This window comes from Lucilia sericata, unplaced genomic scaffold, assembly GCF_015586225.1.
Source record: "Lucilia sericata isolate MDLA Ls3-8-SP2 unplaced genomic scaffold, ASM1558622v1 Contig000844F_arrow, whole genome shotgun sequence".
In the NCBI taxonomy this organism is placed as follows: Eukaryota; Metazoa; Arthropoda; class Insecta; order Diptera; family Calliphoridae; genus Lucilia; species Lucilia sericata.
Genome location: NW_023994836.1, coordinates 141,282 through 165,223, shown reverse-complemented (window position 1 = coordinate 165,223; position 23,942 = coordinate 141,282). Strand labels below are relative to the sequence as shown.

The 23,942-nt window shown below is 32.3% G+C and overlaps 1 protein-coding gene across 1 annotated transcript; it reads left to right on the top strand.

Moving 5' to 3' along the window:
- The first annotated feature begins 16,285 nt into the window (after positions 1–16,285).
- LOC119608514 (delta-1-pyrroline-5-carboxylate dehydrogenase, mitochondrial) lies at positions 16,286–22,942 on the top strand. Its single transcript, XM_037962969.1, is given in 8 exon segments — positions 16,286–16,548; positions 16,551–16,941; positions 17,001–17,172; positions 17,233–17,420; positions 17,480–17,702; positions 17,766–18,133; positions 21,709–21,827; positions 21,901–22,942. Coding segments are annotated over 8 exon segments (1,752 nt in total). The 5' UTR covers positions 16,286–16,373; the 3' UTR covers positions 22,017–22,942.
- Positions 22,943–23,942: the final 1,000 nt, after the last annotated feature.

The following is a 23,942-nucleotide window of genomic DNA, read 5'->3' as shown; positions in this document are numbered from 1 at the left end:
AACAGAACTAGAACAGAACTAGAACAGAACTAGAACAGAACTAGAACAGAACTAGAACAGAACTAGAACAGAACTAGAACAGAACTAGAACGGAACTAGAACAGAACTAGAGCATCTTCTACACGGGACTCTCATCTTTAACATAGACATTAGATCTTCTAGTAAAGAGAGTTATCTTCTCTTTAAGACCACCAATTTTAACTAAATCTAAGGGTATTTTGAAAAACTAAAAATAGCTAAATAACAAGTACACAAAAATTAGCATTTTTATATCAAAAGAGAAACTTAATTTCAAATTATTGTTCTAATGCATATTTCCAGTTTAATTTTTGACGAGTGTCCCTGACATTATTATTCTACATTTACCTACAAATACTTAAATTTGCAACTGAGTAATTAATGGCTTTACTGGTTTTGTTTGTTTATCTGAATTTATCACATAACACACAGTAATGGGGAATGACAACAAACAAAACCACAAGTGCTGACAAAAGGTAAAATTACAATAAAAAAATTATATAATTTTACGTAATTTTAATTATAGTTCTACCATAATAATTTAAAAATTATACTACAATGCAATTGTTAATTCAATTTTATTGAAATTGAGAAACATTTGTATTCAAAACTTTTACTTTTCATTTCATTGTTGATCATGTAAAGAATTTACGTCTACACTTGGACATGTATCTAAAGGTATATAAATAAGTAAGTAAAAACTGTTTAAGAGTGGATGATAAACTTGAAGAAAACACCTCTCACTGCCCGTTATGTTTTTACCCCGCCACCTGATTCTTACGATTTCAACATCTGTATGCATTATAATAAAATATCGGCATCAGCATTGGTACTAGTGTCAGTAGTTTTAGTAGTAAACGTAAAAAGTAAAGAATAAAAGAAAAAATATAAAAAAATTCTGTCAAATCTAGTGGTGGTGGGTTTTTTCTTCATCATCGGTATGAAAATGTTTTATATTTTTCTTATATTCATTCTCATTATTGTTTTTGCTGTTGTTCTTTTTAATGGATATTAGAGCGCGCGCGTCGTGTACATAGAGAAGAAAAAAGCGGTGTGTCAGAAATAATATACGTACACTTTTGTAGAGGTATATAGGAGGGAGGATCTAAAAGTTGTTTTCATGAGGGTTTTATCCAAATTTTTATCCATTTTATCTGAAAGATAAAAACTGTATTCTACCAAAGACATACTTACACCTTGCACTTCCATCTTGTGATAAAAACTATCATCTATAAAGATGTTCTAGCGCTGATCAACAGTCCGTCATCTTCTACTAAAGACTATAATTTTGTACTATACTATACACGCCTGGTACCAAAATGACTCCAAACTGTTTATAATTTTTCAATAACATCCGTTGTCAAAGTATATATATACGTACGACAACACTTGGACATGTTGCCAACATTTCAATGATTCGTTATCGAAATCTAAATTTTATACACATCCGTTGTCTAAATGTTAACAAACGTGGTAAGCTCACTATTGCCTACGGATTGTTTGCAATGTTGACATGGAATTGAACTAGAACTGAACTAGAACTGAACTAGAACTGAACTAGAACTGAACTAGAACTGAACTAGAACTGAACTAGAACTGAACTAGAACTGAGAACTGAACTAGAACTGAACTAGAACTGAACTAGAACTGAACTAGAACTGAACTAGAACTGAACTAGAACTAAAGTAGAACTGAACTAGAACTGAACTAGAACTGAACTAGAACTGAACTAGAACCGAACTAGAACTGAATTAGAACTGAACTAGAACTGAACTAGAACTGAACTAGAACTGAACTAGAACTGAACTAGAACTGAACTAGAACTGAACTAGAACTGAACTAGAACTGAACTAGAACTGAACTAGAACTGAACTAGAACTGAACTAGAACTGAACTAGAACTGAACTAGAACTGAACTAGAACTGACTAGAACTGAACTAGAACTGAACTAGAACTGAACTAGAACTGAACGAGAACTGAACTAGAACTGAAATAGAACTGAACTAGAACTAAACTAGAACTAAACTAGAACTGAACTAGAACTGAACTAGAACTGAACTAGAACTGAACTAGAACTGAACTAGAACTGAACTAGAACTAAACTAACTAGAACTGAACTAGAACTGAACTAGAACTGAACTAGAACTAAACTAGAACTGAACTAGAACTGAACTAGAACTGAACTAGAACTGAACTAGATCTAAACTAGAACTGAACTAGAACTAAACTAGAACTGAACTAGAACTGAACTAGAACTGAACTAGAACTAAACTAGAATTGAACTAGAACTAAACTAGAACTAAACTAGAATTGAACTAGAACTGAACTAGAACTGAATTAGAACTGAATTAGAACTGAATTAGAACTGAACTAGAACTGAACTAGAACTGAACTAGATCTAAACTAGAACTGAACTAGAACTGGACTAGAACTGAACTAGAACTGAACTAGAACTGAACTAGAACTTAACTACAACTGAACTAGACTGAACTAGAACTGAACTAGAACTGAACTAGAACTGAACTAGAACTGAACTAGAACTGAACTAGAACTGAACTAGAACTGAACTAGAACTGAACTAGAACTGAACTAGAACTGAACTAGAACTGAACTAGAACTGAACTAGAACTGAACTAGAACTGAACTAGAACTGAACTAGAACTGAACTAACTGAACTAGAACTGAAGTAGAACTGAACTAGAACTGAACTAGAACTGAACTAGAAATGAACTAGAACTGAAGTAGAACTGAACTAGAACTGAATTAGAACTGAACTAGAACTGAACTAGAACTGAACTAGAACTGAACTAGAACTGAACTTGAACTGAACTAGAACTGAACTATAACTGAACTAGAACTGAACTAGAACTGAACTAGAACTCAACTAGAACTGAACTACAACTGAACTAGAACTAAACTAGAACTGAACAAGAACTGAACTAGAAATGAACTAGAACTGAACTAGAACTTAACTAGAACTAAAATAGAACAGAAGTAAAACTGAAATAGAACTTCATTAGAAATAAACTAGAACTGAACTAGCACTGAACTAAAACTGTATTAGAAATAAACTAGAACCGAACTAAAACTGAATTAGAACTGAACTAGAACTAAACTAGAACTGCATTAGAACTGAGCTAAAACCGAACTAGAACTGAATTGGAACTGAACTAGCACTGAACTAGAATTGAACTTGAACAGCATTAGAACTGAACTAGAACTGAATTGGAACTAATCTAGAACTGAACTATAACTAAATCGAACTGATTTAGAACTGAACTAAAAAGGAACTGCAACTGTACTACAACTGAATTAGAGCTGAACTAGAATGGGACTATAAATGAACCAGAACTGAGTTTGAACTGGACTATAACTTTAGTGGAACTGGATATTTAGATCAGTGATGCCAACTGTATATTTATTCCGCTTGAGTGACTTTGCATAAGAATAATATATAAACAAACCCATTTTAAAGTTAGACCTCGTATAATAAATTACATTTTTCAACATTGTTGAGACTAAAAACTGCTGATTTCGACCTGCACAGACACATACACTCACACACAACCAGTAGTCATTCAGTCACTCACTTACGAGAATTGGAAGATACAACAAAATAAGTTAAAAAAAGTATATAAAATTCAAACAAAATAGTCTCGATATTCAACTGCAAGAGTTGAATGTGAAACGAAGTGAATGAGTAGTGAGTGCAGCATATAATAATAAAAAAATATTTATAAAGAAGAAAAATCTATACAATTGGTATTACAAAATAAAAAAGAATTTTTTTGAAACCCAAAACAAAAAAGTAAGTGTAAAATATTTAAACAAACGAATGTTTAATTAGCTAAAATACTTAAATATAAATAGTAACAGAAATTAATAATAAAACTGAAAATTTTCGGTGAAAAAATTTTGAGTAGAATATACAAAATTTTCTAATAAGCGCCTGTAAATTGCCGTAATATTATAAAAAGGGGTTTAAAAGAAAGAAAAAAGTAATAAAGCCAACCAGTCAAAACTTAATAATAAAAAGTGAAAATTAAATAAAAATACACAAATTTTGAAAGTGAAACAAGTTTTTTTTATTGTTTGCTTAAAAAAGATATAAAAGAATTATTTAATTTTATAAATAAAACACATGATCAGGCAAATTGTTAAAGTAATTAAATTGAAAAAAAAAACTTGAAATTTAACTTTTTTTCTAAAGACAACAACAATATACTGAAGTAAAGGAAAAAATTGATTTTTTCCATAAAATGTTACAAATATAGGAGAACACAAGGGCAAATTGTATTTATTATAAAGGATTTCTTTTTGTCTTGAAATGACAGTCCTTGTCATATACAATACGGTTCAATACTTACTTTGTCATCATCGGTCACCTCTTTTTGTCATTTATGCAAAATTTTGTTTTCCACAAAAAAAAAGTATTTTTCCATTCAACATAATCATTCATATATCCATCATTCCCACCCTCCGGTTTAAATTGTTGTTTTTTTAAATATGTTTGCCAAATTAAAAAATTTAAGAAAAAAATCACAAATTGTCTATTCTAAACTAAATAACCTACCAACACACCAATAGTGTGTGTGTATGTTTATTGAAAAGAAAAACAAACAGTGTAACTGATCATTTAGAACAACGGTTCCCAAATGGGGGTCCGCGGACCCCTAGTGGTCCGTAGTAAAATCCTAGGGGGTCCGCGAAGATGAACGAAAAAAACCATGAATAAAAAATATTCTGCTTTTATATGTATGTACAAATATCTCCAATTTTTGTGCAATAATCCCAAATTTTTTGGTGATTTTTTGAATTTTATTTTTTCGGTTGTTTATCAGGAAGAAGCTAGGCCCTACAAATTTATTGTATAACTTTTATAAAGTAAAGTATTGCGTGATTTGTAATTTTTATTTCCTGTATATGTACTGAAATAATGGTTTTTATTTCAGACAAATAATACTCTGCCTTACAATTAAATAAGGGATACTGGTATTCAGGAGTATGAAGTTCAATTCAAAGACAAGCTTATTACAGATTTAAGTTTATCAAATTGTAAGCAAAAGTGTTCTTGTTTGAAAGGACTAAAATTATATATTTCCAAAACAGAGGTGACACTTTATGCATCTTTTTATAAATATTCCAATCCGACGTGATACACAGATTTTAACTTGATTTTGTCGACCAATACATATTGTTAAATTAACATCGGAAAATCCATAGCGTTTTGCGTAAATATGTAGCCAAAAACCATGAAGTAAAATAATTCGTTGGTATTTTAAAATTCAAATTTAAGTTCCAAATTCACAGTACTTTAACAAAGAGTTCAAATCATATAATATGCGGATAACGCATTCCGCAACAACATAGAAGAAGTCCAACTTTCTTATATTATTTTCCCGAAAACTTAGCTCACTTACTCAGTTGACCCTTTGCAATCGCAACAAATTTTTGAAACGTGACTCCTTAAGCACATGTGACAATATTTGATGAAGAAACCTTTTCGCTACCTTGAAGAAAAGTGAACATGAAAGATCTCACGATCATAAAATTAAACATCATGTTAACATATCAACAAAGAAGTCATTCTATCTTCAAAACATGCAATTGAAAACCTATCTGAAATATTATATATTCTCAATGTACGGGAATATTTTATAGATATGACATCTCTACATTTATTAGACCTAGGGATCAATGAACTAGGTCAATTTTCGAATGGACAATTATTTAGAACAATAAGATATCATAATATGTATGGGGGTCCGCGAAATTAAATAAGTTCTTCAAGGGGTCCGCGAAGTAAAAATCGGTGGGAACCGCTGATTTAGAATACATGAAATTAAATTTTGCAAATGTATTTTTAAAAAATTTCATAAAGTGTTATTTGATTTTAATTGATTTCTACTCCCTCCTTATTTTTTATTCAATTCCAATTTTAAGGCGACTTGTATCAAACTGAACTAGAACAGAACTAGAACTGAATAAGAACTGAATTAGAACTGATCTAGAACTGATCTAGAACTGAACTAGAACTGCACTAGAACTGAACTAGAACTGAACTAGAACTGAACTAGAACTGAACTAGAACTGAACTAGAACTGAACTAGAACTGAACTAGAACTGAACTAGAACTAACTAGAACTGAACTAGAACTGAACTAGAACTGAACTAGAACTGAACTAGAACCGAACTAGAACTGAACTAGAACTTAACTAGAACTGAACTAGAACTGAACTAGGACTGAACTAGAACTGAACTAGAACTGAACTAGAACAGAACTAGAACTGAACTAAAACTGAACTAGAACTGAACTAGAACTGAACTAGAACTGAACTAGAACTGAATTAGAACTGATCTAGAACTGATCTAGAACTGAACTAGAACTGATCTAGAACTGAACTAGAACTGAACTAGAACTGAACTAGAACTGAACTAGAACTGAACTAGAACTGAACTAGAACTGAACTAGAACTGAACTAGAACTGAACTAGAACAGAACTAGAACTGAACTAGAACTGAACTAGAACTGCACTAGAACTGATCTAGAACTGAACTAGAACTGAACTAGAACTGAACTAGAACTGCACTAGAACTGATCTAGAACTGAACTAGAACTGAACTAGAACTGAACTAGAACTGAACTAGAACTGAACTAGAACTGAACTAGAACTGAACTAGAACTGAGCTAGAACTGAACTAGAACTGAACTAAAACTGAACTAAAACTGAACTAAAACTGAACTACAACTGAACTAGAACTGAACTAGAACTGAACTAGAACTGAACTAGAACTGAACTAGAACTGATCTAGAACTGAACTAGAACTGAACTAGAACTGAACTAGAACTGAACTAGAACTGAACTAGAACTGAACTAGAACTGAACTAGAACTGAACTACAACTGAACTACAACTGAACTAGAACTGAACTACAACTGAACTAGAACTGAGCTAGAACTGAACTAGAACTGAACTAAAACTGAACTAAAACTGAACTAAAACTGAACTACAACTGAACTAGAACTGAACTAGAACTGAACTAGAACTGAACTAGAACTGAACTAGAACTGAACTAGAACTGAACTAGAACTGAACTAGAACTGAACTAGAACTGAACTAGAACTGAACTAGAACTGAACTAGAACAGAACTAGAACTGCACTAGAACTGAACTAGAACAGAACTAGAACTGAACTAGAACTGAACTAGAACTGAACTAGAACTGAACTAGAACTGAACTAGAACTAGAACAGAACTAGAACTGAACTAGAACTGCACTAGAACTGATCTAGAACTGAACTAGAACTGAACTAGAACTGAACTACAACTGAACTACAACTGAACTACAACTGAACTACAACTGAACTACAACTGAACTACAACTGAACTAGAACTGAGCTAGAACTGAACTAGAACTGAACTAAAACTGAACTAGAACTGAACTAGAACTGAACTAGAACTGAACTAGAACTGAACTAGAACTGAACTAGAACTGAACTAGAACTGAACTAGAACTGAACTAGAACTGAACTAGAACTGAACTAGAACTGAACTAGAACTGAACTAGAACTGAACTAGAACTGAACTAGAACTGAACTAGAACTGAACTAGAACTGAACTAGAACTGAACTAGAACTGAACTAGAACTGAACTAGAACTGACTAGAACTGAACTAGAACAGAACTAGAACTGCACTAGAACTGAACTAGAACTGATCTAGAACTGAACTAGAACTGAACTAGAACTGAACTACAACTGTACTATAACTGAACTACAACTGAACTAGAACTGAACTAGAACTGAACTAGAACTGAACTAGAACTGAACTAGAACTGAACTAGAACTGAACTAGAACTGAAGTAGAACTGAACTAGAACTGAACTAGAACTGAACTAGAACTGAACTAGAACTGAACTAGAACTGAACTAGAACTGAACAAGAACTGAACAAGAACTCAACTAGAACTGAACTAGAACTGAACTAGAACTGAACTAGAACTGAACTAGAACTGAACTAGAACTGAACTAGAACTGAACTAGAACTGAACTAGAACTGAACTAGAACTGAACTAGAACTGAACTAGAACTGAACTAGAACTGAACTAGAACTGAACTAGAACTGAACTAGAACTGAACTAGAACTGAACTAGAACTGAACTAGAACTGAACTAGAACTGAAATAGAGAACTGAACTAGAACTGAACTAGAACTGAACTAGAACTGAACAAGAACTGAACAAGAACTCACTAGAACTGAACTAGACTGAACTAGAACTGAACTAGAACTGAACTAGAACTGAACTAGAACTGAACTAGAACTGAACTAGAACTGAACTAGAACTGAACTAGAACTGAACTAGAACTGAACTAGAACTGAACTAGAACTGAACTAGAACTGAACTAGAACTGAACTAGAACTGAACTAGAACTGAACTAGAACTGAACTAGAAACTGAACTAGAACTGAACTAGAACTGAACTAGAACTGAACTCGAACTGAACTAGAACTGACTTGAACTGAACTAAAACTTAACTAGAACTGAACTAGAACTGAACTAGAACTGAACTAGAACGGAACTAGAACTGAACTAGAACTAGAACTGAGCTAGACTACAACTGAAATACAACTGTCTTCGCTGAACAAATACAAAACTTTTTTGAACTTATTCCTGTTCATTAAAAAATTTATTGTAAAGTTAACGTTTTAAAATGAGTAAGAAACCGGTTGATGTTTAACAAAAATTCATTCTGAAATTGGGTTATAAATAAATGCCTACAAAATAAGTATATTGAACTTTATGAATACTATAGATATTTTGGTTAAAAAAAAATAACAAAGATATTTATTTGGCTTGATAAATACTATAAACATTTAAAATGTTTAAATAATTGTGGAAAAATTTGTTAATGCACATGGCAAATTTCCAAGAAGCAAACTTCCATTATCTATAATATTTTTCCAGGGTATCATACTCTAGACTAGAGTATAGTCCTGAGTATGGACTAGACTATAAATTAGAATATAGTCCAGTCTATAGTGTGGCTCTTTTAAATAGACAAACTATTCTCCAAATATTTGTATGAAAAATTCTCTATCACCCTATATTTATTAATACTTCTACATAATAGTAAAATCAATTTTATACACACATACACACACATGCATTGACGTCGAAATAGCCCTACAAACATTTTCTATTGCGGAAGTTACCCGTGTGAAACTTCCAAACGTGCTAAAAGCTCGCCAGCGATGTTGCGGAAGTATAAGAATTCTTGTCACCAGTCGGGAAGAACTGATGCCGAGCTGGGGAACGTCTAAGAGTAACTTGGAAGATACTTCTGGAAGACCCGCAGAAGAAACTTCTAGATGACTCTTGGAAGTAAGGTATTGCCAAAGACTCTTCTAGATGTGACTAGGAAGTCACTTCTTGAAGTGACTACCTAGTATCCTCTAGAAGTGTTCCTATCTTATCTTCCAGAAGTTGAGTTTTCTCTTCTTCTAGAAGATGAGTTTTCTCTTCTTCCAGAAGAAGAGTATTATCTTCTTCTTGAAGATGAATATTCTCTTCTTCTAGAAGATGAGTATTCTCGTCTTCTAGAAGATGAGTTTTCTCTTTTTCTATTTGTATACTCACCAAAATAAAATCTATAAAAATAAATCTAAATAAAATGACATTTTATAGTTTTTATTGAATTAATTGAAATTAAAATAGTAGAAAATATAATTGATTTAACAACTAATCTAAAAAAAGTAATATATGTACATTAGACCGAAAATATTTTCGCTTAAGTGTTGTCCATTCGTGAGCTGGACAGTTTTAAAGAAAATATCGTATGGGAACACGATTCTTCATGTTAAATTCAATATTTTATCCAGCTTCAAAAAATCTTTGTTATGTTTTATAATGGTTCCCAAAATATTTCTAGTCTGTCGATGGCCGTTCGTGAGCTGAACCGGTTACAAAAAAGTCCCTTTTTAGTTATTTTGTTTTAAATTATACAGCATTTCTTAAACAATATATACAGTATGTGGTATCATTTGAAAGGTTTTTTGAAGCCAAGTCTAGTGGTGCGCAAAATTTGCAAAATTGTGCATATATTTCATTTTTCTTAGTAAAATCCTAACAATTTTAAATATTTTGGAATATGACAATTATAATCAAACGGTTATTTATGATTAATACATCATTGGACGCGACTTTAAAATACCTTTTAAACGATACCCGTATTGGATATTTTGTTTCAAAACAAACAAAAATTTTAAAAAAATAGTTCCAAAATAACTTTTTTAAATTTGGTCCAGCGGTCACTTAAAATATTTTGGGAATCATCATAAAACAAAGCAAGGTAAATTTTGGGAGGGGTAACAAAAACACGTTTTTGCTTTCCATACAGAGTGAGTCGGTCTAATGTACATATGTATCAAAAATTTAGAATTATTACCTTATAATAAGATAATTTTCAGGGAATCTGTATTAATATTCCAACTGCTGACTGGTATACTTCCAAAATTGTAAAACGTTGGACTCTAAAATATTTTTGTAGTTCTTCATCAATTTTATGATTAATCCATCAAATTGTAAGAGTTATATTATGGAACGCATTAATCCTTCAACGAAATAAACCAAAATAATCTTATAATTAATATTGAATATTTATTGAAATTACCAGTTATACTTTAGGAAGCAATAAAAATAGGATTCTCTCATGTCCAATACATTTACCACCAAAGTTTAAACGGTCAGATCCATTTTTTACATTTTCTGCAAATAATCGACATTTTTAATGGAACCACGTGATGAAATAAGACATATATAACTTACCAGATCCCTTTTTTATATTTTAATTCGGTTAGAAGTATTTTAATAGGGGTACAATATTAGCTACTGCTTTCTAAAAAATAAAATAATTAAAAATTAATTAATTAATTTATTTATTGTTTTGAATCAATAAAAACATTACCTTTCATGAACATTTTTCCAATAACTTGGAATTAAACCGTCTATAAAGATCTGAAATTACTAAGTCATGGATTATTTTTATACCCACCATCAAAAAAGATGGGGGGTATATTGATTTTGTCATTCCGTTTGTAACACATCGAAATATTGGTCATAGACCCACAAAAGTATATATATTCTGGGTCCTCATTAAATTCTAAGACGATCTAGCCATGTCTGTCCGTCCGTCCGTCCGTCTGTCTGTTGAAAGCACGATAGAGTCCGAATGGAAAGAGCTAGAGGGTTGAAATTTCACATAAATATTTCTTATAGGTAAGGTTTGTTTGGTATTGAAAATGGGCAATATCGGTCCACGTTTTCGGATAGCCCCCATACAAGTGGCCCTCGAAAAGCAGCTTTAACAGCCATAACTTGTTTAAAAATACGAATATAGCGATGAAATTCGACATAAGTAAGTTTCTTGTGATCCAAAAATTTTATGAGGATCGGTCCATAATTGACCCTACCCCCCATATAAGGTCCCCTTCAGAAAATGACTTTAACGCTCATTACTGGCTTAAAAATTCTAGTATATAGATGAAATTCGTCATAAGTAAGTTTCATACGAGTCAAAATCTATCTAAAAAATGTTATGTTGATCGGTCCATGATTGACCCTACCCCCCATATAAGGTCCCCTTCAGAAAATTCCTTTAACGCTTATAACTGGCCTAATAATACGAATATATAGATGAAATTCGATATAAGTAAGTTTCATTCGAGTCAAACGAGGTTTGATGGTGGGTATATAAGATTCGGCATAGCCGAATATAACACTCTTACTTGTTTAAATTATTTACAGTCACTAACGATAGAAACACCTTAACGACCCTAAACGGGATATTGCTTTTGACACTAATATTGCAATACTATTTTTTGTTTGCTCTCTTCTAATACTTAGGTTCAATATCTTGGGAACGGCATGCTAAATATTAAGAATATTAGTATCATATGATAGGTCATAGAAAGACCTGGTGTTAATAACTAAAAAAGTACCTATAATTAGAATAATTAAATCCAAAGCTATATGAAAATTAATAAAATTGTATTTATTTAAGAAAGGTGGGTTTAAAACTATCTGGTTTCAATATTAAATATCTTATATGGGCAATTTCGTGTCGAGTGACCCAAGTCAAAAAATAATTTATGTATAAAACAGTAGTATTAATTTCAATATAATGATTCCAGACCTAAATGCGCAAATAGTTTTAAAAATATTGAAAGTTAAGATTTAACTCAAATAAATCTAAATATGTTAAAAATGCAATGTTCATCAAATGAAAGCCGAAATGTACAACTTAAAAAAGTCTTTAAATGCTTATACCTCCTAAACGAATTAAGAGAGAGTCGAAATTTAATATAAAAAAATTTTTAATTAAACATATTAGACTTTTTTAAACATAATGGAAATGGAAGCCGTTTAGAGTTGTTAACATATTCCTAAAATAGTATTTTAATATGACAACTTACTTTTTAATTTTATTTATATAATCCTTCCTTATACTTTTTGGTATATATTTAATACACTTCGCCAATTGAGAAAACCTTCTTAAATGTTTATTAACAGTTGATTTTTAACACAACACTGTCATATTGTTTTTTATTACTTAAGATTCACAATATTTTAATTACACTATTTTTCTATGAACATTAAATTCAATAACTCATTTAAGTTTTACAATGAATAATTAAAACTGAACATGACTGAACAAAACACAAAACATCACTGAACTTAGCAAAATTTCTGCATTATTTATTTTTATTTTTTTTTTTTCACGCTAAAAAATGGAGTATTTATATTTTTTTGTTTTTGTACTCTTCTTACTATCATCCGGAAGTAACCTAAAAGTATACTTCCAGACGGCGAAAACTAGAAATCAATGTATTTTGTTTTTGTAAAATGTGTGCTCTCGTCTGACAATTGTACAGAAGTGACTACAATCCACACTTCCAGATGAATAAACTACAACATTAATGTGAACACTCTTCAAACTGTCTTCCAGAAGTGACATAAACGTACAAATCAAGAAGATACAAATTAGGAAACAATGTATTTTGTTATTGTAAAATGTGTGTTCTCACCCAACTCTCTTACAGAAGTCACTAAAACGTATACTTCCAGATGAAAAAAATTCAACAGACATGGTTTTTTGTTTAAGCAAAATGGATGCACTCTTCTAACTATCATCCGGAAGTAACTTAAAAGTATATTTCTAGAAGACGAAAATTCGAAATTAATGTATTTTGTTTTTGTAAAATGTGCGTTCTCGTCTGACAATCGTCCAGAAGTGTTTCTGACGTGGCGTCTGGGGTGATACGCAATAGTTTTCTCTTTTAAATGTTTGAAGGGTAGTTCATGTGTATTGACTATTTGTTTGTTTCTTGGCATGAGTCCGTCTGTGGGTATGTGTGGGATATACATCGAGTTAATACAACAACACAAATGCTCATAATGAAATTTGACAATAATAATAAAAAAAACTAAAAAAACATTATTAAATAATAAGTACGAGTTTGAGGCATGAAGTGAAAAATGGTCATATGAACCATTAAGGCCCCCCCTCAATCATTGTCTTATTTGTCTCCAATACAATAGATTTTGGTTTCTGGTTCAAAAAATTTTCCAAAATCATAATTGATTTTATTATTATGATTATTTGAGGCAAATTATTGACCTATTTATTGTTATTAAATTGGTTTAATTTATTTCGAAAATTTCCACTTGTTTTGAATTTTATATATGTATAGTATCTAATTTATTGCAGATCGAACGACCGCAAACGTTTTTTAAAAATCACGTTCTGATTTAGATTAAACATTTTATTTGCAAAAAAAATACTTAGCTGACGTTTAACATCTGTTTAGAGAATTGTTGGTTTAAAAATAGATTTTTAAATTTATTTGCCAAATTTTGTGATAAATTTTAGGTAAATTTTAATTAATAGAATACTAGGTAAAATTGTTTACAGCTTTGTCATGATACGATTTCGTTTTTAAATTAACTAGCTGAAAGGAATGCTCGACGAAATAGTTGGAATATACTAATAGGAATACAAGACTTCTGACACTTTAAACTACTGCCCAGACTAAGGATTAGATAATAGATTAGAACGTAGTTTAAACTATAGACTAAACTATAGTTCAGATTGTGGACTAGAATATACTCCAGACTATAGACAAGACTATACACAAGATTATAGTTCAGACTATAAATTAGTGAACTGAACTGGAATTAAACTAGAACTGAACTAGAACTGAACTAGAACTGAAGTAGAACTGAACTAGAACTGAACTAGAACTGAACTAGAACTGAACTAGAACTGAACTACAACTGAACTAGAACTGAACTAGAACTGAACTAGAACTGAACTAGAACTGAACTAGAACTGAACTAGAACTGAACTAGAACTGAACTAGAGCTGAACTGAACTGAACTAGAACTGAACTAGAACTGAACTTGAGCTGAACTAGAACTGAACTAGAACTGAACTAGAACTGAACTTGAGCTGAACTGGAATTGAACTAGAACTGAACTAGAACTGAACTAGAACTGAAACTGAACTAGAACTGAACTAGAACTGAACTAGAACTGAACTAGAACTGAACTAGAACTGAACTAGAACTGAACTAGAACTGAACTAGAACTGAACTAGAACTGAACTAGAACTGAACTAGAACTGAACTAGAACTGAACTAGAACTGAACTAGAACTGAACTAGAACTGAACTAGAACTGACTAGAACTGAACTAGAATTGAACCAGAACTGAACTAGAACTAGTCTGAACTAGAACTAGTCTGAACTAGAACTTGAACTAGAACTGAACTAGAACTGAACTAGAACTGAACTAGAACTGAACTAGAACTGAACTAGAACTGAACTAGAACTGAACTAGAACTGAACTAGAACTGAACTAGAACTGAACTAGAACTGAACTGAACTAGAAGTAGAACTGAACTAGAACTGAACTAGAACTGAACTAGAACTGAACTAGAACTAGAACTGAACTAGAAGTAGAACTGAACTAGAACTGAACTAGAACTGAACTAGAACTGAACTAGAACTGAACTAGAACTGAACTAGAACTGAACTAGAACTGAACTAGAACTGAACTAGAACTGAACTAGAACTGAACTTCAAATGAACTATAACTGAACTAGAACTGAACTAGTACTGAACTAGTACTGAACTAGAACTAAGCTAGTACTGAACTACAACTGAACTAGAATTGAACCAGAACTGAACTAGAACTAGTCTGAACTAGAACTGAACTAGAACTGAACTAGAACTGAACTAGAACTGAACTAGAACTGAACTAGAACTGAACTAGAACTGAACTAGAACTGAACTAGAACTGAACTAGAACTGAACTAGAACTGAACTAGAACTGAACTAGAACTGAACTAGAACTGAACTAGAACTGAACTAGAACTGAACTAGAACTGAACTAGAACTGAACTAGAACTGAACTAGAACTGAACTAGAACTGAACTAGAACTGAACTAGAACTGAACTAGAACTGAACTAGAACTGAACTAGAACTGAACTAGAACTGAACTAGAACTGAACTAGAACTGAACTAGAACTGAACTAGAACTGAACTAGAACTGAACTAGAACTAGAACTGAACTAGAACTGAACTAGAACTGAACTAGAACTGAACTAGAACTGAACTAGAACTGAACTAGAACTGAACTAGAACTGAACTAAACTGAACTAGAACTGAACTAGAACTGAACTAGACTACTAGAACTGAACTAGAACTGAACTAGAACTGAACTAGAACTGAACTAGAACTGAACTAGAACTGAACTAGAACTGAACTAGAACTGAACTAGAACTGAATTAGAACTGAATTAGAACTGAACTGAACTAGAACTGAACTAGAACTGAACAAGAACTGAACAAGAACTGACCTAGAACTGAACTAGAACTGAACTAGAGCTGAACTAGAACTGAACTAGAACTGAACTAAAACTTAACTAGAACTGAACCGAACTGAACTGATCTAGAACTGAACTAGAACTGAACTTCAAATGAACTATAACTGAACTAGTACTAAACTACAACTGAACTACAACTGAACTAGAATTGAACTAGAACTAGTCTGTTTATATATTAGACTAGAATCCAGACTATAGTGTGGACTACAGACTGTGCTATATTCCCAATAAGTCTATCTCATATTTTTTATATCTACTATGCGAACACATCTATTAATTTTTTAGACAAAACAAATTCCAATTTATTTGATTTTTATTTCTCTTTACAGATTCAAAGTTTTTTAATTTATTTTTAAGTCGAAACCCCGAAATCTCTTAACTTAACTTCTTAAGTAAAGACAAAAACGAGCAACAAACATGTTAAGTCTAGCCCGCACAACTCAAGCCAGTGTTAAGCCACAAGTGGTCGCACTTATCGGCAAGCATTCACTAAACCCCAATAATCTCATGACAAAATCTCGTAGCATAAGTTCTGTGGTACCCAATACAAATTTACCCGATTTTCCTACAGCCAATGAACCCATACTCGAATATAAAAGGGATCAGCCGAACGTAAGGCACTGGAAGCAGCCCTCAAGAAAACAGCCGCCACCTGTGAAGATGTACCCATTGTAATTGGTGGCGAAGAAATACGCACCGATCAGGTGAGACATCAGGTGATGCCACACAATCATCAACACAAATTGGCCAAATTCTATTATGCCGATGCCAATATTGTGAAGAAAGCCATTAAGACCGCTGTCGAAACACAACCCAAATGGGATCGTACTCCCTTGAGTGAACGTTTGAAGATTTGGGAGAAGGCAGCCGATTTAATGGCCGGCAAATATAGACAGGAATTAAATGCAGCTACCATGTTGGGTCAATCGAAAACTGTTATACAGGCAGAAATTGATTCATCCGCTGAATTAATCGATTTTATTAGGTAAGTTGGACTGGACTCAGGGATTTCTGAAGAACTTAATAATTTTCTTCATGTTATAGATTAAATGCTTTCTTCCTGAAAGAATGTGCTAAATATCAACCCATTAGTGAAAATATTAAAGTAACCAAAAACTCTATGCGTTATCGTGGTATCGATGGCTTTGTAGCCGCTGTTAGTCCTTTCAATTTCACAGCTATTGGTGGCAATTTGGCCTATACACCAGCTTTGATGGTAAATCTATTAGAAACCTATTAAAACACTTTATTTTATAATAATTTATCATTTTTCTAGGGTAATGCTGTTTTATGGAAACCCTCTGATACCGCAGTATTATCAAATTGGCGCATTTTCAATATTATGCGTGAGGCTGGTGTACCCGATGGTGTTGTTAATTTTGTACCCGCTGATGGTCCAGTATTTGGTGACACCATTACTGCTTCACCTCACTTGGCTGGTATTAACTTTACCGGTTCAGTACCGTAAGTTAAATTATATAATTTTCAGAATGTTTACATAACCTCATTCTTTTTACATTTAGCACTTTCAATCGCTTGTGGAAACAAGTCGGCAGCAATATCGATAAATACATTAACTTCCCCCGTTTAATTGGTGAATGTGGTGGTAAGAATTTCCATTTCGTACATCCTTCGGCTGATGTTGAAACTGTTGTAACGGCTACTATTCGCTCGGCTTTCGAATTTTGCGGTCAAAAATGTTCAGCCTGCTCTCGTATGTATGTGCCCGAGTCCTTATGGCCAAAGGTAAACTATCATAAATATTTTAACTCAAATATTTTTTAAACAACAAATACTTTTTTTCAACAGATTAAAGAAGGTCTCATTGCTGAGGCCGCTAAATTGAAAATCGACGATGTCCAAGACTTCTCAACATTCACATCAGCCGTTATTGATGATAAAGCATTTAAACGTATTACTTCCTATATTGAACATGCCAAAAAGAGTCCTAATTTAGAAATTATTGCCGGTGGCACTTACTCGGATGCCAAGGGCTATTTCGTTAATCCCACAATTGTACAGACCACAGATCCCAAGGATAAGATAATGGTTGAGGAAATCTTCGGACCCGTCTTGACCGTTTATGTTTATAAAGATGCTGATTTGAATAAGACTATGAATTTGGTGCCCACTTCAACGCAGTTTGCTTTGACTGGTGCTGTATTCGGAAAGGATGAGTGAGTAGAAATTGAAATTGTTTGATGGATTTTTAATATAGTTCTAGTTCAGTTCTAGTTCGGTTCTAGTTCGGTTCTAGTTCAATTCTAGTTCAAGTTCAATTCTAGTTCAGTTCTAGTTCAGTTCTAGTTCAGTTCTAGTTCAGTTCTAGTTCAGTTCTAGTTGAGTTCTAGTTCAGTTCTAGTTCAGTTCTCGTTCAGTTCTAGTTCTAGTTCGTAGTTAGTTCCTAGTATCAGTCTAGTTAGTTCTAGTCTCAGTTCTAGTTCAGTTCTAGTTCAGTTTAGTTCAGTTCTAGTTCAGTTCTAGTTCAGTCTAGTTCAGTCTAGTCATTCTAGTTCAGTTCTAGTTCAGTTCTAGTTCAGTTCTAGTTCAGTTCTAGTTCAGTTTCTAGTTAGTTCTAGTTTCAGTTCTAGTTCAGTTCTAGTTCAGTTCTAGTTCAGTTCTAGTTCAGTTCTAGTTCCGTTCTAGTTCAGTTTCTAGTTTCAGTTCTATTCAGTGTTCTAGTCAGTTCTAGTTCAGTTCTAGTTCAGTTCTAGTTCAGTTCTAGTTCAGTTCTAGTTCAGTTCTAGTTCAGTTCTAGTTCAGTTCTAGTTCAGTTCTAGTTCAGTTCTAGTTCAGTTCTAGTTCAGTTCTAGTTCAGTTCTAGTTCAGTTCTAGTTCAGTTCTAGTTCAGTTCTAGTTCAGTTCTAGTTCAGTTCTAGTTCAGTTCTAGTTCAGTTCTAGTTCAGTTCTAGTTCAGTTCTAGTTCAGTTCTAGTTCAGTTCTAGTTCAGTTCTAGTTCAGTTCTAGTTCAGTTCTAGTTCAGTTCTAGTTCAGTTCTAGTTCAGTTCTAGTTCAGTTCTAGTTCAGTTCTAGTTCAGTTCTAGTTCAGTTCTAGTTCAGTTCTAGTTCAGTTCTAGTTCAGTTCTAGTTCAGTTCTAGTTCAGTTCTAGTTCAGTTCTAGTTCAGTTCTAGTTCAGTTCAGTTCTAGTTCAGTTCTAGTTTAGTTCTTGTTCAGTTCTAGTTCAGTTCTAGTTCAGTTCTAGTTCAGTTCTAGTTCAGTTCTAGTCAGTTCTAGTTCAGTTCTAGTTCAGTTCTAGTTCAGTTCTAGTTCAGTTCTAGTTCAGTTCTAGTTCAGTTATAGTTCAGTTCTAGTTCAGTTCTAGTTCAGTTCTAGTTCAGTTCTAGTTCAGTTCTAGTTCAGTTCTAGTTCAGTTCTAGTTCAGTTCTAGTTCAGTTCTAGTTCAGTTCTAGTTCAGTTCTAGTTCAGTTCTAGTTCAGTTCTAGTTCAGTTCTAGTTCAGTTCTAGTTCAGTTCTAGTTCTAGTTCAGTTCTAGTTCAGTTCTAGTTCAGTTCTAGTTCAGTTCTAGTTCAGTTCTAGTTCAGTTCTAGTTCAGTTCTAGTTCAGTTCTAGTTCAGTTCTAGTTCAGTTCTAGTTCAGTTCTAGTTCAGTTCTAGTTCAGTTCTAGTTCAGTTGTAGTTCAGTTCTAGTTCAGTTCTAGTTCAGTTCTAGTTCAGTTCTAGTTCAGTTCTAGTTCAGTTCTAGTTCAGTTCTAGTTCAGTTCAGTTCTAGTTCAGTTCTAGTTAGTTCTTGTTCAGTTCTAGTTCAGTTCTAGTTCAGTTCTAGTTCAGTTCTAGTTCAGTTCTAGTTCAGTTCTAGTTCAGTTCTAGTTCAGTTCTAGTTCAGTTCTAGTTCAGTTCTAGTTCAGTTCTAGTTCAGTTCTAGTTCAGTTCTAGTTCAGTTCTAGTTCAGTTCTAGTTCAGTTCTAGTTCAGTTCTAGTTCAGTTCTAGTCAGTTCTAGTCAGTTCTAGTTCAGTTCTAGTTCAGTTCTAGTTCAGTTCTAGTTAGTTCTAGTTCAGTTCTAGTTCAGTTCTAGTTCAGGTCTAGTTTCAGTTATAGTTCAGTTATAGTTCAGTTCTAGTTCAGTTCTAGTTCAGTTCTAGTTCAGTTCTAGTTCAGTTCTAGTTCAGTTCTAGTTCAGTTCTAGTTAAGTTCTAGTTCAGTTCTAGTTTCAGTTCTAGTTCAGTTCTAGTTCAGTTCTAGTTCAGTTCTAGTTCAGTTCTAGTTCAGTTCTAGTTCAGTTTCTAGTTCAGATCTAGTTCAGTTCTAGTTCAGTTCTAGTTCAGTTCTAGTTCAGTTCTAGTTAGTTCAGTTCTAGTTCAGTTCTAGTTCAGTTCTAGTTCAGTTCTAGTTCAGTTCTAGTTCAGTTCTAGTTAAGTTCTAGTTCTAGTTCTAGTTCAGTTCTAGTTCAGTTCTAGTTCTAGTTCAGTTCTAGTTCTAGTTCAGTTCTAGTTCAGTTGTCTAGTTCAGTTCTAGTTCAGTTCTAGTTCTAGTTCAGTTCTAGTTCAGTTCTAGTTCAGTTCTAGTTCAGTTCTAGTTCAGTTCTAGTTCAGTTCTAGTTCAGTTCTAGTTCAGTTCTAGTTCAGTTCTAGTTCAGTTCTAGTTCAGTTCTAGTTCAGTTCTAGTTCAGTTCTAGTTCAGTTCTAGTTCAGTTCTAGTTCAGTTCTAGTTCAGTTCTAGTTCAGTTCTAGTTCAGTTCTAGTTCAGTTCTAGTTCAGTTCTAGTTCAGTTCTAGTTCAGTTCTAGTTCAGTTCTAGTTCAGTTCTAGTTCAGTTCTAGTTCAGTTCTAGTTCAGTTCTAGTTCAGTTCTAGTTCAGTTCTAGTTCAGTTCTAGTTCAGTTCTAGTTCAGTTCTAGTTCAGTTCTAGTTCAGTTCTAGTTCAGTTCTAGTTCAGTTCTAGTTCTAGTTCCGTTCGAGTTCAGTTCTAGTTCAGTTCTAGTTCAGTTCTAGTTCAGTTCTAGTTCAGTTCTAGTTCAGTTCTAGTTCAGTTCTAGTTCAGTTATAGTTCAGTTCTAGTTCAGTTCTAGTTCAGTTCTAAGTTGCAGTTCTAGATTCAGTTCTAGATTCAGTTTCGGGAAGTATTAGTTCTAGTTCAGTTCTAGTATCAGTTTCTAGATTCAGTTCTAGTTCAGTTCTAGTTCAGTTCAGTTCAGTTCTATTCAGTTCTAGTTCAGTTCTAGTTCAGTTCTAGTTCAGTCTACTTCAGGTCTAGTTCAGTTCTAGTTCAGTTCTAGTTCAGTTCTAGCTTCAGTTCTAGTTCAGTTTCTAGTTCGTTCTAGTTCAGTTCTAGTTCGTCTAGTTCAGTTCTAGTTCAGTTCTAGTTCAGTTCTAGTTCCAGTTCTAGTTCAGTTCTAGGTTCAGTTCTTAGTTCAGTGCTAGTTCATTCTGTTCAGTTCTAGTTCAGTTCTAGTTCAGTTCTAGTTTAGTTCTAGTTCAGTTCTACTTCAGTTCTACTTCAGTTCTAGTTCAGTTCTAGTTCAGTTCTTCTTCAGTTCTAGTTCTAGTTCAGTTCTAGTTCAGTTCTAGTTCAGTTCTAGTTCAGTTCTAGTTCAGTTCTAGTTCAGTTCTAGTTCAGTTCTAGTTCAGTTCTAGTTCAGTTCTAGTTCAGTTCTAGTTCAGTTCCAGTTCAGTTCTAGTTCTGTTCTAGTTCTGTTCTAGTTCAGTTCTAGTTTGGTCTAGTTTGGTTCTAGTTCAGTTCTAGTCGAATCTTTAGTCCAGAAATTGAATTGTGTACTATTTTTTGCTTCTTTCTAGATCATTCTTGAAACAAGCTTTAGAAGAATTCAAAATGGCTGCTGGTAACTTCTACATTAACGATAAATCAACTGGTTCAGTTGTGGGTCAACAACCTTTCGGTGGTGGTCGCATGTCTGGTAAGTTTTTTTTTTATAGAGAAATAATAACTTAATTAATATTATTATAATTGTGTGTATTAAATTTCTTTAGGAACCAATGACAAAGCTGGTGGTCCCCACTACATATTACGTTGGACTTCTCCCCAGGCTATTAAGGAAACATTTGTGCCCCTGCGTGATATCAACTATCCTTATATGAAAGAATAAACTATATAATAAATTAAACTATTTAAATTAAATACAAAAGTAATCTCAACAATAATAATTGTAACGTTTGTTATATACAAAAACAATATTTTAATGTAGAAAAAAAACAAAGAGTTTTGAAAAACATACAAAAAAACATATACCACATTGATATCTTAACTAAAAACACTACATTTATATGTATGTACTAAAAATCATAGTCCTAAATATCGAATATTTTATTTAAATTTTTAAAAAAATTTATAATTTCTTTTTTTGTTTTGTTTTTTTTTTAATGTTAAATAATAAGCAAAGTATAACAAATTATAATAAAGAATTAACCAAAACAATAAGCAATTAGTCGAAAACCTAAGAAACATAATTTAAACAAAAACAAAACAATTCCCTTTATATTAAAAAGCAAAAAGGACTACTTGCCTATTAAATGTTTATAAATATATAATTTATAACACATATATTTTAAAGAAAAGTATTTTGTTATAATTATGTTTAAAAACTGAACAATTTTAATTGTTGTAATTAAAATTTTGTTTACAAGTTTTTGTTACTTTTTTAACATTTTTATTTTTGCTTTTATTTTTTTGTTACATTAATAGATTTTTGTTTATTTCAATGGTAATTTGTTATATATTAAAAATTCTTTTTGTTTTTCTTTTATAATAATTATAAATCATATATAAACAAAACAAAATAAAAGTATAAAAAAAATAACTTACACGCGAGACATACATTTGACAATACACTTGATATAAATATGACATTTTTTTAAATAGCAGTTAATTGATAATAAAATAATAAACAAAATAAATATAATATACTTAAACAAATGTTATATCAATTAAGTTAATACTATAAATGTTAGTTACCTTGAGAAAAAAAGCAAAACATACATATAAATGTTTAACATTTGTTTGTTTAAAATGGAATTATTTAAATGTTTTTCTTTCTTTTAAGTGTTTTTAACACGATTACAGCTTTGTAAGAACAAACAAAAAAAAAAAACAAACAAATACATATAAATAAATTGCATTTGCTTGGAAATTTACATTTGAAGAAAAGATTTGCAACAGTGAGAAATATAATACAATAAACTGATTATAAATAACTGAGTTCAAAATTATGATTTTTCAAAAGTTAATGTTTAGTTCTATTTCAGTTCGTGTTCAGTTATAGTTCTGTTCTAGTTCAAGTTCAGTTCAAGTTCAGTTCAAGTTCAGTTTAAGTTCAGTTTAAGTTCAGTTCAAGTTCAGTTCAAGTTCAGTTCAAGTTCAGTTCTAGTTCAGTTCAAGTTCAGTTCTAGTTCAGTTCTAGTTCAGTTCTAGTTTAGTTCTAATTCAGTTCTAGTTCAGTTCTAGTTCAGTTCTAGTTCAGTTAAAATATAGTGTTTAGAGTGTAAATATCAATTCCACTTTTTATACTTCAGTTCTAGTTTAGTTCTAGTTCAGTTCTAGTTCAGTTCTAGTTCAGTTCTAGTTCAGTTCTAGTTCAGTTCTAGTTCAGTTCTAGTTCAGTTCTAGTTCAGTTCTAGTTCAGTTCTAGTTCAGTTCTAGTTCAGTTCTAGTTCAGTTCTAGTTCAGTTCAAGTTCAGTTCTAGTTCAGTTCAAGTTCAGTTCAAGTTCAGTTCAAGTTCAGTTCAAGTTCAGTTCTAGTTCAGTTCAAGTTCAGTTCAAGTTCAGTTCAAGTTCAGTTTAAGTTCAGTTCAAGTTCAGTTCAAGATCAGTTCAAGTTCAGTTCAAGTTCAGTTCAAGTTCAGTTCATGTTCAGTTTAAGTTCAGTTCTAGTTCTATTTCAGTTCTTGTTCAGTTATAGTTCTGTTCTAGTTCAAGTTCAGTTCAGATTCAGTTCAAGTTCAGTTCAAGTTCAGTTCAAGTTCAGTTCAAGTTCAGTTCAAGTTCAGTTCAAGTTCAGTTCAAGTTCAGTTCAAGT